Source organism: Protopterus annectens, chromosome 3.part0 (genome assembly GCF_019279795.1).
Source record: "Protopterus annectens isolate FY-2018-M chromosome 3.part0, PAN1.0, whole genome shotgun sequence".
In the NCBI taxonomy this organism is placed as follows: domain Eukaryota; kingdom Metazoa; phylum Chordata; order Ceratodontiformes; family Protopteridae; genus Protopterus; species Protopterus annectens.
In genome coordinates this window covers 945,307,120-945,322,546 of record NC_056731.1, presented here as the reverse complement: position 1 = coordinate 945,322,546, position 15,427 = coordinate 945,307,120, and the positions used below count along the sequence as shown (strand labels likewise).

At 46.8% G+C, this 15,427-nt stretch overlaps 1 protein-coding gene across 3 annotated transcripts in view; it reads left to right on the top strand.

The window, feature by feature from the left end:
• The window catches only part of DEK (DEK proto-oncogene), a 1,116,206-nt gene that overhangs the window by 201,086 nt on the left and 899,693 nt on the right, over positions 1-15,427 (top strand). For all 3 annotated transcript variants that reach the window (XM_044065276.1, XM_044065275.1, XM_044065277.1), the window contains exon 2: positions 5,623-5,832. In XM_044065276.1, coding sequence (XP_043921211.1) covers positions 5,631-5,832 — 202 coding nt within the window. In that variant the 5' untranslated portion in view covers positions 5,623-5,630. The remainder of the gene's footprint in view (positions 1-5,622; positions 5,833-15,427) is intronic.

Below are 15,427 nucleotides of genomic sequence, written 5' to 3'. Positions count from 1 at the left end.
CTTTCCCACACTACCGAGGGAGCCGCTAGAGCTGTGGGAACGGGCCTAGTCACAAGACGGCAGGCCTGGCTCCGCCACTGCGATTTTACGGATCCCTTCAAGGCGTCATTCGTGAACGCCCCCTTTGACGGTTCTGCCTTTTTTGGCAAGACTGTTCGCGATACCTTAGTTCAGAGTGAGGACGACTGGAAGACGCAGTCTGCCATCTGAGTCCGCTTCTCTCTGCCCCAGCGGTCCTATTCTAGGAACCAAAATGGCCGGAAGAAGATGTGGTTCTGGAAGTCGCAGCATTCCCAACCCGCTCCGGACAACCAGTCCTTCCGTGGCAGAGGAGGACAGGGAGGACGCCGCCCTAGGGGCAGAGGGTCTCCCAGGAACTTTGGATCCAGGGAACCTTTATCTGTATGGCCCACACAGCAACCCTGAGGGGTTGCCAGACTGCTCCACTCTGGAGGCAGTCGGGAGACGTTTCTCGGAGCACCTAGCGGCATGGGAGTCCATTACATCGGACCGCTGGGTACTCCGGATTATATCCAGAGGTTACAAGATCCCCTTTCTTCATGTCCCAAAGTTAAAAATCCTCCCCGATGTTCCACCCGAACAGAGGGAGGCAGCTTCAGCAGAAATTGGCCATCTGCTGAGAGCGCCATCCAGCCCGTCCCCCCAGACCAGATCAGATCAGGGTTCTACTCCAGGTTCTTAGTGCCAAAAAAGATGGGGGACCTAAGACCCATTCTAGACCTGTCCCTGTTGAACCTGTCGGTTCCCAAAGAGAAGTTCCGGATGGTCACTTTGCAGTCCATCCTCCCCCTTCTAGGAGAGAATCACTGGATGTGCTCTATAGACCTCAAGGACGCGTACTACCACATTCTGATGGACAGACGATCCAGGAGGTTTCTTCGCTTCCGGCTGGGAGCCAGTCACTACGAGTTCAGGGTCCGTCCGTTTGGGCTCGGCACAGCCCGCAGGGTGTTCACCAAAGTGTTAGCAGTGGTTGCGGCCCACCTGAGGCTTCAGGGGGTGCAGGTCTTTCCGTACCTAGACCACTGGCTTCTCACCGCCCCAACAAGGCATCTACTCTCTTTGGCAAGAGACTCCTTCCTTCGTCTAGCTCCCAAGCTAGGCATCACGGTAAACATAGAAAAGTCCAACCTGGTCCCTACTCAAACAATAGAATTTATAGGAGCCAGGTTAGACACGAGAAATTTAAGAGCCTTTCTCACAACAGACAGGGTTCGGAATCTGCGACTCCAGGTGCGGGCCATCCTTCACTCCAGCTCAACACCTGTGGAATTGATCCTGAGGGCGCTAGGGTTTTTGGCGGCAGCGATTACTCTTCCGCACGCCCGCTTGAACATGCAGGTGCTTCAATGGACACTTCAGGTGCAATGGTCATTTCTCTCCCTCCCCCTGTATCATCCAGTTGCAATCAGCAAGGCTTGCAAGCGGTCTCTCTTGTGGTGGCTCCATTCTCCGGACCTCCACATGGGCTGCCCCTTTTGTGCACCTCCCCCTCTCGCTACGGTGACCACGGACGCTTCCCTCGGGGGCATTTATGGGCCGGATGGTCCAAGGCACGTGGAGCGATTCAGAGACCTCCCTGCATATCAGTGTTCTGGAAATGAGGGCAGTGCTCTTGGCGTTGAGCACTTCAGGCCCTCCTTCCCCTGGGAACAATTGCGATTCAGACAACATGTCAGTGGTCTGGTACATCAACAAACAGGGGGGATCCAGGTCTTTCCCTGTATGTCGAGAAGCCATGAGAGTGTGGGAATGGGCGATCTCCACCAACCGCTTTCTCATCGCAACGCACATTCCGGGTCGGACCAACATCCTAGCAGACAAGCTCAGTTGCACCATTCTCTCCCCGTACGAGTCGTCTCTCAATTCTCAAGTAGTGAAACATATCTTCGCACAGTGGGGGACTCCCTGTTGCGATCTGTTTGCTTCTCCTTTAAGTGCCAAGTGTGCCAGTTTTTTCGCTCTAATCCCCCCTCCAGGGGATTCTCAGAGAGACGCTCTGGTGCATGCTTGGTCTCCCGGTCTTCTTTACGCATACCCCCGTCTACCTCTGATGCTACAAGTACTTCAGAAAGCCTCTCGGTTGGGGTGCAGAATGATCCTCATTGCCCCGTTTTGGCCTCGACAGATCTGGTTCCCTTACTCAAGGTCTCATTCAGTGAATCCACCTTGGATTCTAGATCCCATTCCGGATCTGATATCACACCCGTCGAACCTGCCAACTCTGAACCTGGGCAACCTGAAGTTGACTGCTTGGCTGCTCCAGCTCCACTCCTAATCAGGACTCCCAGTATCTCGTCCCCAGTTAAGGCCATTCTGGTAGCGGCCCACAAGCCCTCTACCAGAAAAATTTACTGCAGTAAATGGAAGCGTTTCTCCGTTTGGGTAGAGCGGCAAGGCCTAGATCCTTTCACGGTTCCCCTTCCTTTGGTTCTGGATTTCCTTACTACTCTCCTTAATGATGGCGCCAGTAGTTCCACGGTCAAAGTTCAGCTGGCGGCCATATCTCATTACCATGTTGGACACTATTCAGGGTCTCTTATGTCGGCTAAGTTATGCAAAACCTTCCTAAAAGGCACCTTTTTGCTCAGACCCCCTGTCAAAGAAACTGTTCCCCCGTGGGATCTCTCCTTGGTACTTCAGGCCTTGACCGCTCCCCCCTTTGAACCTGTGGCCACAGTCTATCTTAAATACTTGTCCTTTAAGACTGCTTTTTTGGTAGCCATTACTTTGGCTAAGAGAGTTTCAGAGTTTCAGGCCTTGTCCATGAAACCGCCTTATTTGATTTTTCATCCGGACTGGGTGTCCCTAAGGATCAATCCCTCCTTTCTTCCTAAAGTAGCTTCGGAAGCTAACATTAATCAGTCGATCAACCTCCCTGTTTTATTCCCTAAGTATCAAAACAAAGGCGAATACAAGCTGCATTCCTTGGATATTCACAGGCAGCTTCGTTTTTACCTTCATAGGACAGCTGGTCATAGGCAATCAGACCAGTTGTTCATTTCTTTTGCCAAATTCAATCTGGGTAAACCAATTTCCAAAGTTTCTTTGCCACGCTGGATTTCTCAGTGTATTCTGTTGGCGTACCAAGCCTCTGGGAGGCCCGCACCGGAGGGAGTCCATGCTCATTCGACCAGGTCTGTCTCTACTTCAGCGGTCTTTAAGTCTAGGGTTCCTCTGGATGACATTTGTTCAGCAGCCACTTGGGCTTAATCTCATACCTTTATTACTCATTACAAGCTGGACGTCACTTCTAGAGGTAGAGCATCCTTTGGCTCCGCGGTGCTCCGGAATATCCTTCCATGATGGCCACCCAAGATTCAGGTAGCTGGGGAGTCTGTCCCACAGGTTGCTGACAAATGAATTCTCCTACTTCAGATTTAGAAGTTATGTACTTACCATAACGTTCCATCCGAGTAGGTGGATTCAAGATTGAAGAGGAGGAGGTTTTTTTTTGGCTTCAAAAGAAGACTGCACGATGTGAACCATTGCTCATCTGTGTTAAATACCTTCGGAGTAAAAGAGTGAAGTTCTTGGGATGGAAGTAGCTGAGCATATCAGTGTGGAGTCATCAGCATACTGTATACATGTGGCTTGGGGGGTAGCAAGATGAAGGTCGTTAATAAATATGGAGGAGAAGGCCTAGTATTGACCCTAGAGGGAGACACCTAAGGTAATGGGTAGGTGGGTGGATAGCATGTTATGCCATAATACTGCCTACTGTCGTTTATCAAGGTAGGACTGGAACCATTTAATGGTAAGAGGGTCTAATGATAGAGATTGTAGTATGTTTGAGTATCTGGTGATTTACCATGTCAAATGTTGTTCAGAAAGTGAAACTGCTGGGAAGCACTTATCCTCATTGCTCCTTACTGGCCTTGTCTGGTTTGGTTCTCCTTCCTCTGGCCTCCTCTCCTAGATGATCCTTGGATTCCGGACCCAGTTCCAGACCTGTTGACTCGCATGTCTGGTTCGCTTCACCCCTTCTTACACACCCTCAATTTGACAGCATGGCTGCTCCAGTTCCATCCCTAGTCGGGCTTCATGACTTCTCGCCCTCCGTGACTCGTATCCTTGCGTCTTCTCATATGCCTTCCAGTTGGTGACTTTATTCCAGTAAATGGAGAAGATTCTGTATCTGGCCAGCGAAAATGAATGTTTACCCTTAACACTGCCTCCATTCTAGTGGTTTTTGGAGTTCCTATCTCAGGTTTTCACCAGGGATCTGCGTCTGCCACTATCTGAGTTCAATTGGCAGTGATTTCAAATTTTCGTTTAGGCTTTCAAGATTCTAATCTGTAGTCACATAAGCTGTGTAAAACTTTCCTTAAAGGTGCCACTTAAGACCCCCCCTTTCAAAAACCTTTTGCCTCATGGGATTTTAATTTTTGCGTTATCCAAATTAACTTCTGCCCTTTGAGCCTTCTCATTCATCCTCTTTGAAATTCTTGTCTTGGAAGACTGTTTCTGGTGGCTATCACGTTGGCCAGATTGGTGTCAGTTGCAAGCATTGTCTGTAAAACCCCCATACCTGATTTTTTACAAAGACCTTCGTACTAATCCCTCCTTTGTTCCCAAGGTCTGTTCCCATGCCACCTTGAATCAATCCATAAAACTTGTGGTGTTCTTTCCAAATCCTTCCAACGCAGCTGAATACAGGTTTTATCAGCTGGATGCCCATAGACTATTATGTTTTTATTTGCACTGGACTAAATCAGGAAATTGGATCAATTATTTCCTTCTCAGAATCCAGGTCAGGCTTACCAGTTTCCAAAGTAACACACTAATTGGATTTCTAGCTGTATAGCTTAAGTTTACAACTGAGGGTAGAACTTAACACTTTAAAATCGAGGCTCACTCTACCAGATCTGTACCTCTGCAGCCTTTCAAGCGCCAGGGTCCCACTTGATATATGTGCAGTGGCAACGTGGGCTACCCCTCACCGAAGAATAAGGCACTAGGGATGCTGTTCCATATGCAAGAATGAAGGTGTGATAGGACTACAGAACAAAAAGAAGTTATGTACTCACCATAACGTTCCGTGTTTGTAGTCCCTCTCATCCTTCATTCTTACGAACCCACCTTCCTACCCCCATCCTGGAAGTACTTGGAGCCAGAAAAATATTATCCTTTTTTGTGGAGATCTTTTAGTATAGGCTTCTTTAATATATTTTTTATTCTCTTAGCAGTAAACAAGATCTGGGGATTGTACTGATGCACCATGGGGATACTTACCCAGCCACGAGCCAACTAGAAGACTTCCAGTTTGTAAATAGGCAGAGTCGGAGCAGAGGATCGGCTCCAATCCCATGTGTAAGAATGAAGGGTGAGATGTACTATAAACATGGAATGTTATGGTGAGTACATAACTTTTTCACACGTGATGATTGAATATTTTAAAGCCACTATTGCTTTGAGGAGTGAGTATGTGAATAAGGAACGGGTACAAAGCACTAAGATAGAAATGCAACTTGGTTGAAAGCTTGCAAGTATCAAATATGTCGTACAAAGTGTTACTAGGTAATAGCAACGTTATGAATGGTTTTAGTTTGACTTTTCGCATTTCAACAACTGAGCAGTTTAATATTTTGAATGTTATAGTTGCAGACATGTCTTCTGATGAGGTAAAAGTTAATGATGAGGTTAACGAAGTTGATGAAACTGAAGAACAAGAAGAAAGTGAAGTGAAATCTCCTGAGGAGGAGGTTGAGGAAGATGAACCATCTGCAAAGGAGGAAGTAGAAAAAGAGGGAGATGAAGATGAGGAGGAGGATGAAGAGGAGGATGAGGATGAAGATGAAAGTAAAACTGGTAAAAGCTTGTATCCTTTAGCCTTTGTTTGATCAGTTAGCAATAATGGATGAGCTTAATATTTTTTCTTTGTGTGAAACTTTGAACATAAATGGCTGGGGGAAAAAGGGTACAAGCAGGAAAGTCTTCACTGTTTTAATAGTTTAGGAAATCTGTAAGGCATGTTCATCTTTAGCCTTGTGTGTTCTGGTATGTTTTGCCAACACTAATTCTACAAATTCTAGTAAATATGCAGTATACTGAGGTGGCTTTTTTTTTTTTGCCATCTGCAGCTCCCTTGTCTCAGCCCTGCAGTGCTGTTGTGTTGACATTAGTATTGCAAACTCATTACTACATAACAGTATACGTGTGGTGAATTTGAGTGATTTATAGATGATTTTTTAAGCCCACTCAAACTGTATAGTGCATATAATGTTTTGAGAGTGAAATATACATTTGTATCCATATTGTAGCAAGTGGAATACTGTGGAAACTTATTTAGTACAAATGCAGTTTTACTATTAAAAACTGCCATAGACGCTCATTAAATGAAAAGCACATTTGTGCTTCAATCTATAAATGTCCTATTCCAATGTTGCATTATTCTACATATGGGTTTACCCCTCTTGTCTTTTGTACGTCTGGCCAGTGTACAAAAGTTTTCAGTTCCTCTGAGGTGCATTGGATGTCTGACATGGCTGGGGGTAACACACCAGCCCTCAGAACTTCTCAGCCGCCAGCCATATGCCAGATGTTCCTGCTATCGTTTCCATTGGATTCAAAGAAAAATAAGTACCCCATTGGGGACCCTTTCAGTCCTTTTTACTTGTATTGCCTGTTGTCATCCAGAAAGGGTAAGTGGAAGGTGCGGCCAGCACATTCCCTACAAGGATGCCCACAATCTGCCTTTTCTGCTTGGGACAGTCGCACGACTACAAGGCCTGCTCCATTTGTCAGGTGTTTGTACCCAAGACCCTACATAGCCACCTGCATGCTTTAAACCTCTACTTGGAAAATCAACAACTTAAGCAGATTACACTGGGGATGGAGGACTCCTCCATTCCTTCATAACTACCAACAAAGAAGGCCAAGACCTTATGGCCTACCTTTTCTGCTGGGCCTCTACCATCCAGTCCTCAGCCAGTGGCTAATGTTGGCCTGGTAGAAGGATCTGGATCTGTTGCAGTGGATATGTTGGGTACCTCCACAGACTCCGCACAATCCCACTGTGAGAGTGCATCCACTGAGGCTTTATCGACATCCGTCTCCGCTAGGGGGAAACAAGTGTTTTCAGATGGCCCATCTGATCCCTCCAGCCCTTTGCAGTCCCCAGATTCTAGGCCCCTTAAAAATAAAGACAAAAAGTTAATCTCTCCCTCTTCTAAAAGCATGCCTGATTGGCAGGCTTTTGGCCAAAGCCTGTTTAATGCTTTCATGACCTTGCTTCCTACCTCTACTGAGAGTGCTAAACCTATCTCTATTGCTCCTGAGCCCTACCACGAGGGAAGAGGAAGACTTTTATGATTCCTTCTCTGAGGAATCTATCTTGCACCTCCCAGATTTCTTCCCCCTTAAGGTATGGCTCCCCTGAGGAGGAATAGGTCTAGCCTGACTCCTCAGCTGAGGACTTTCATCTTGGAAACAGTTTCCCCAAAGGTAAAGACCATTTCAAGCGGGAATTCTCTGAAATGACAGAGGACCAGACAAGATACTGTGACCTCATTCAGATTGATTCCCCAAGCCCATCTGCTGTCCCACCTATCCTTCCTGCATTTCTCAATGCCTTTTCTGCTTCACTTCAGATTCCCAACCCACCTGCTCCATGCAGACCTGACAGACTTTATAAGGTGCATGACACTGTTGAGGATCTGCTGTAAGTGCCCACCTGCTTGACCCAGCCACATTCTCTACGGACAAGGCATCTAACATTTTACTCACTACCACCATTCTCTCTGCTGAAAGACAGCAAAACAATGGAACATCTGTAGGAGATTTATACCTCTGCTACCTTGTTCTTCAGGAAGGCAAACTACAAACACATATGGCAACATATGCACACTCTGCTAGAATCGGCCACCAAAGAACTGGCAGATATCCCTGACTGCTTTGCCAAAGACTCATTTGTCCTCTCTCCTGACCCTCACTTCCCAGGTTACCAGGCACTCTATAAAGGTCAGGGTGCTTGCTGGTACAGCCGACTCCGGGCACAGACTTTGGGATTCTGGCCGACCTCTGGCTGCCTGCCGGCAGGATCACCCAACAGTTATGACTGCAACAATGAAGACACTCTTAACATCTACATTTATGGTAGGTGTACACAACTGTACTTTTTCTGTGGTATCCCACTAGCTGTTCCAACAGGCTAGGCCCGTTTCACTTAGAGGACCTAGTCTGTCCATTGCATTTTTGTTTCTTTTACAGGTCTAAAGCTGTTTAAATTAGAGGTTTTAGATTTCCCCTCCTGTGTTATGCCAAAGGATCGTTTTAGTTGGATCTTGAGGTTCTCGTGTGGTAGTGTTTTTCCCGCCTTGTGACTGTTTTACTGTTGGTACTGTTTTCAGTTGTTGTCTTTGGTGTTTTGTTGTAGCTTACTATGTCCAAAGATTCTAAGGAGCACAACCCCTCGGGCTTCAAGAAATGCTGTAGGTGCAGCTATGAGATGTCCATTACTGACTGACATTCTGTCTGTGTGTATTGTCTTGGAGCAATCCATCTCCAGGAGTCGTGCAGTTTGTCATGCGTTTAGTCCGAGAGTTCTTCAGGAAAGTAAGAACAAGTTGATTTTGAAGGGACTTCTGAAACCCTCCTTCGAGGAGGGTCTGGAAACTGCTTGTAGCTCAGACAAAATCTAAAAAGAGATCTCCGGCTCCATCAGTCTCCTCTGAGCCACCGGTGAAAATAGCAAAGTCTGCTTTGACATCCTCTGCTCCATTGTCCTCGAGGCCGCAGGAAGTGTCAGTGGTTATGGAACCGGCATCGGCTCCTATAATTTTGGAACCTATTAGTAGCCGATCGCCTAGCATTAGGCCAGCATCACCTCCTCGCAGGTCCCCTTCGGAGAGGTGGTCTCAATCTCCCCCTCTATCCTCTAAATCCTCCAGGACCTTATCAGATATGGACATAGATAGTGGTGCAGAGACTCCTTTAGTCACCGGTTTTGGCAAAATTGTTCTCTGCTCAGACGCCCATCCTTCAACCTGCTTCGATACTTCCTCCTCTGAGCTTATCTCAGCTTTCGGAGCCGGAGTGCTCTGCTCCGTGTGGTGTCCCTAGGTCGGTTCCGACAGCCCCTCCCGGCTTATCAGTGCCAGTGTTGGCTCCGACCCAGTCTGCGCTGTCCACGGGATTCAGGACTCTGGGTTCTTCGGTCTGACCCGAGGGAGAGGCTTTGGGACATCTATCAGTTCCTAGTCTCCCTCTCTGTGCTTTAGCATGGGGAAGTCTGACTCCTGTTGTGGTTTCTGAGGCTGGTTGCTCCTCAGACTCTGGGACCGGCCTCCGAGTCTTTGCAGAGTGCGCTGGCCAGGTCGTCAGCGGCATCATGTGGGTCACTCACTGTCCCCTTTTACATCTATCTCTAGACAGCGGAGCTCCAAGGCCCCATGAGTGGTCCCCACATTTCTGAGGGCCCCTCAGAGTCCTTGTCTGAGGAGCTACCCAGAAAGAAGACATGCAAGAGGAAGCACATAAATTCCCAGGATGAGTCTCACATCAGACACTGACCTCGAGGAAACGGAGGGGTCCCCCAAGTCATCCTCCTGAGGATGTTTTTCTCTGACATCCTAGAGATTTTGAAACTGAGAAATGACTGGCCATCCAAAACCCCCTCCGAGGAGGAGTCTGTCTTCCTGAAGGCCTTTGGTGGTGATCATAGTGCATACAGCTGCAGTCATAACAGATGGGTTTTCCTGCTGTCAGGCGGGTCCTCCGAATTCCAAAGTCTAGGTCCGGCGTCGGATGTCGTTGCTTCTTCCCTGACGTCAGTGCGACAGGGGTATAAAAGAACCAGCCGACACCATTTTCTTCAGTCTTTCTTGCCGTGCGGTGCCTGAAGCAGAAGCAGTTCGCAAGTGCCGGTCGGCCAGCTCCTGAGATTACAAATATTTTTCAACTGAAGTCGTCTTGAAAGCCAAGTACCCCGTTGGGGAAACTTTTCCTGCCTCAGACCGATGTCAGACAAAGTTAATAATTGCATTTCATGTGGGAAGCAAATACCGCGTAAGGATTTTCATTCCCTCTGCATTCCTTGCTTAGGCCCAGGCCACGACGTCTCGGGGGTTCTCAAACACCCCCCCCGAGGATTACTCTTTTGCGAAACCTTGCATACCTTGAGGGAACACTTCCAGTGAAGGCCAAGAGTACTCTGACTCCAAGAAAAGGCTTAGGGATTTCCTCTTGCTCTCTCAGCACAGGCCTCTGGCTATACCTCCTGTCTTAGACATACTAGAAGATGTGTATTCGGATGCCTGCCTTAACCCAGATTCTTTACCTCCAGCTCCAGTCAAGCCTGACTGGTATTACCGGGTTCCTGATTCACACCAATTCCTATACAAAAGCCATGCGGCTGACCCAGAAACCATTTCACAGGGTCCCAAGGGAATTAAGGCCTCCACTGCTAAAAATCCATTACCTTCAGAGAGAGATTCCAGAGCTTTAGAAAGGTGGGGGAAAAAGGTATACACCTTGGCCACCTTAACCATGAGGGCATTAAACTGTCAGTTCCATATGTTAAAGTACCAACAGTTTCTGTTTTCACAGTTGAAAAGCTAAATGTCACAACCTGAACAACCAGACTTGAAGGAGTTGCAGGATTTGTTACATAGTGCAGAGCAAGTGGGTAAACATACCTTGCAATGTGGTTTTGATGCTTTAGAGGCCTCATGTAGAGCTGCTGTTACAGGATCGGTCATACGTAGACATGCTTGGCTCAGAGCAAACCTTACCAGATCATGTCAAAGCTAAATTACTAGATGCACCTCTGCAAAAAGATGTATTGTTTGGGGTTAAAGCTGAGGAGGTATTAAAGAAAATGGAGGAAAAGGCAAAATCAATGTAAACAGTGAAAGATTTCCTACAGGTACAACCTCCATGTTTCAGTAGAAATTGGCCTTCAAAAAATTGGTCCTTTCCAGCCACGGACAGACCCCAAAGAGGTAGATACAGGCGCCCGAGGGGTAGAGGGCAATCTCAAGGATCGTTTAGAGGCAGACAATGGCAAGCCTCTAGACAGAGGTGGTGGATAGTTCACAGCCATTCAGACAGCAGAACCAATGACCCCCCCCCTTTGCATGCCAAGCAAGGCTCAAATGGCAGCACCTTTAGGCGGAAAACTGGCATTTTCGAAAAATTTTCATATTGTCACAAAAGGCAAATGCATCCTGGACATTTATAGACAGAGGCTACAGATTCCACTTTCACACCCTTCCAAAAATGAGGCATGCCAAACCTGCCACACAATCAAAGGGCAGAGGCACAAAAACAAATTTCAGATCTCATGGACATGAAAGCTATTCAAGAGGTACCTGCACAAGAACAGGGTCAAGGTTTTTATTCCAGGCTATTCCTGGTACCAAGGAAGGGCAAAGATTGGAGACCTATTATGGACCTATCCATCCTAAACACATTTTTACTCGTGCCAAAATTCAAGATGCTCACATTACAGCAGCTTCTTCCCATGCTGGGCAAGGAGTCTTGGCTGGTAACATTGGAGCTCAAGGAGGCATACCTGCATATCCCAATCAGACAAGATTGCAGAAGATACCTCAGATTTCTTGCAGGTTCAATCCATTATCAATTCTCTGCATTGCTTTTTGGCTTATCTACTGCGCCCAGCGTTCACGAAATGCCTGGCGTCAGTAATTGCCTACTGCAGACTTCAAGGGATATTTGGACGACTGCCTGATCCAAGCGGACAGCAAGCACATACTTCTGAAACATCTGGCGTTTGTAATTTTGAATTCTCTGGGATACAGTGTCAACAAAAAGAAATCCAGGCTAATACCCTCTCGAACAATAATTTTCCTGGGTGCAATCTTGGATGCAAACACCCAGATGGCCTACCTCACGCCAGAGAAACAAGGGCAACTAACTCAATACTTCAGAAAACTGGCAACTTTCACCAGGCTGACTGCAAGGACAATCCTGCAGGCTCTGGGATTCATGGCATCTTGCATCCTACTAATCCCGTGTGCAAAGCTGCATATGAGGAAACTTCAGTGGTACCTAAAAAACCTATGGTCTCAACACAGCCACAGTTTGGAAACAATAATACCACTGATTCCATGTCTTCAAAAGGAATTTCTGTGGTGGGCTCAAGCATGCCAAAGAAACACAGGTCTCCCATTCTACAAGCCTCAAGCAAATCAGGTAATCACAACAGATTCCTCGGACTACGCCTGGGGGGGCGCACATGACAGATCGGTGCATTCAGGGCAAATGGTCCCGAAAAGAAAAGCGCCTACACATCAATCAAAAGGAAATGCTAGCAGTAATAAATGCTATTATAGCTTTCAAAGACCTACTGCATCCAGGCCAGCTATTGATAAGGACAGACACCACAGTAATGTGGTACATAAACAAACAGGGAGGAACCCATTCATACCCCCTATGCAGGCTAGTCATGGCTCTGGAATTACAAATCAAACTTCAAGCACAGTACCTGCCAGGCAAGGAAAACACACTGGCAGACAACCTAAGCAGAAATATGACAGATCCACACGAATGGAAGTTGCATCCTCAAGTTTTTACAAAGATAATTCAAGCATGGGGAAGGCCAGACCTAGATCTCTTTGCCTCCCACAGAAATCACCAATTGTCAAAATTCTGCTCCAGGACCTTTCATCCACAGGCCTGGAAAGTGAACGCACTCTTTCTTTCAGTTGGACAACAATGACAGTTTATGCCTTTCCACCTCTTCCTCTGCTGCCCAAAGTTCTATTAAAAACCAGAGCAGACAGACCAAAGATGATTCTCATTGCTCCAGACAGGCCAAGACAACACTGGTATCCACTCCTGAGGAGCCTGACTCGTTCCCTACCATGGATCCTGCCTCTAATGCCTCTTCTACTGACTCAGCACAACTTCAAAACTCTTCAGTCAGCTGAAAACACTCAATCTAGCCGCATGGAGAATTCCTTAAATTCACAGCAGACTCTACTCCAAGGAGGTGCAGGATGTCATTTTGGAGGCCAGGAGGCCTTCTACTAGAAAAATCTACTCCGCAAAATGGAAACTGTTTTGTGCTTGGAATCAGAAAAAAGGGTCAGAATCCTGGTATACTGAATTTACCTCAAATATTACAGTACTTAGCTGAGATGCTAAGCAGTGGACTTTCATTCTCCTCCATCAAAATCCATGCCTCAGCCATTTCTGCAGAATACAACACTGATCCTCCTTTATTCTCTCACCCCCTCTTAAGACAGTTCCTCAGAGGGGCTAAGAATATAAAACCCCCAAGGAAACAACCAGTACCTGCTTGGGACCTCAATTTCATTCTAGAAAAACTCACCTTGCCTCCTTTTGAGCCAGCTGCTTCAACAGAACTGCAATATTTGTCCTGGAAAACGGCCTTCCTTCTGGCTATCACCTCAGCTCGCAGGGTTTCGGAACTACAAGCCCTCGTGGCTGTGCAGCCTTTCATCATTTTCCATCGGGACAGAGTTTCCTTACGAACCAATCCTTCCTTTCATCATTTTCCATCAGGACAGAGTTTCCTTACGAACCAATCCTTCCTTTATGCCAAAGGTAGTATCCAGGGTAGCCCTGAATCAGGCTATCCACTTACCTACCTTTTACCCTAATACTCAAAACAAAGGGGAGGAGAGACTACTACATTCCTTGGACATTCACAGACAGCTACATTATTATTTGGACAGAACAAAGCCTTTCAGAAAATCGGAGCAACTCTGTCCTATGCTACAGGAGCTCAAGGGAAGCCTATTTCCAAACAGGCAATCTCAAAATGGATAGCCCACTGTGTGTGTGTGTGTGTGTGTGTGTGTGTGTGTGTGGTGTGTGTGGTGTGTGTGTGTGTGTGTGTGTGTGTGTGTGTGTGGTGTGTGTGTGTGTGTGTGTGTGTGTGTGTGTGTGTGTGTGTGTGTGTGTGTGTGTGGTGTGTGGTGTGTGTGGTGTGTGTGTGTGTGTGTGTGTGTGTGTGGTGTGTGTGTGTGTGTGTGTGTGTGGTGTGTGTGTGTGTGTGGTGTGTGTGGTGTGTGTGGTGTGTGTGTGTGGTGTGTGGTGTGTGTGTGTGGTGTGTGTGTGTGTGTGTGTGTGTGTGTGTGTGTGTGGTGTGTGTGTGTGTGGTGTGTGTGTGTGTGTGGTGTGTGTGTGTGTGTGGTGTGTGTGTACCCTTTTAGGGGGCACATGACATCTGGGGCAAGAAAATGGTGTCCGCTACTTTCTATATACCCCTGACTGCCTGACGTCAGGGAAGGGGTGACAGCAGCTGACGCAGGACCCAGGATTTGGTATTCAGGCCGACTGAGGGCAGCCTGCCGGCAGGATTACCCAAATGTAATGACTGCAACAGCGAATACACTCTAACATCTACATTTATGGTTAAGTGTACGCAACTGTACTTTATATACTACTTTATAATCAGTTTTTGTTTTTAACATTTGTTTGTAAGATGTCCTTTAAGTTTGAGATTTTTCCTTTTTGTATCTTATTAAATTAGCTTAGTTAATTGGTTAATGATTTTAAGCTGTGATGGTAAGCTACTATTTAAATGACTGTTAGCAAGTACAATTGTCTGAAGAAGCGACTGTCTTGAAAGTGCTTACCTTTGCTTTTTTGTTTTATTAAAGTTTCTGCTCTAAGTCTGTGTGCAGTTTATACTTGTATCATCACAACAAAGCTTGGAAAGTGGATGCTCTGTCCTTCCCCGGACATCTGTCTATGAATTCCCTCCTCTGCCTCTTCTTTCCAGAGTCCTGCTAAAGATAACGAGCTAAAAAACAAGGGCCATCATCATAGCTCCAGACTGGCCCAGGCAGCATTGGTATACACTTCGCAGTCTCTCCAGTGTCCGCCTTGGCATCTTCCCCTGATACCAGATCTCTTGGTTCGGGGGGGGGGGGGATTCTGCATCCTCACCTTCAGAGACTGCATTTGGCAGCCTGGCTCATAATTTAAATCTTTCTCAACAGGTAGTTGAGGTCCTTTGTGAGGCTAGGAGCCCTAACACAAGGAAATCTTATGCCGATAAGTGGAAAAGATTCTCCATTTGGATACAGACTAGAGAAGACCCATCTCAACCTACTCTTCCTCTTTACTATCTGGCAGGCTTGCTTATTGGTGGACTTTACTTCTCTTCTATCAGGATTCATGCTTCAGCTATTTTTGTTCATTGTTCCTTTTGAGCAACCCATTTTCTCTCATCCCTTTAACAGTTTCTTGGGGGAGCTAGCGATTTTAAAGCCTCCCAGAAGGGCAACTACTCCTCTTTGGGATCTTAACTTTGTACTTGAGAAACTTGGTCTGCCTCCCTCTGAACCTGCTGCCTCAGCAGATTTGAAGTGCAGATTTGAAGTTTCCTTCCTAGAAAACTGCCTTTCTTTTGGCCATTACTTCAGCTAGAAAAGTGTGTGAGCTGCAGGCCTTAATGGCAGTAGAGCCT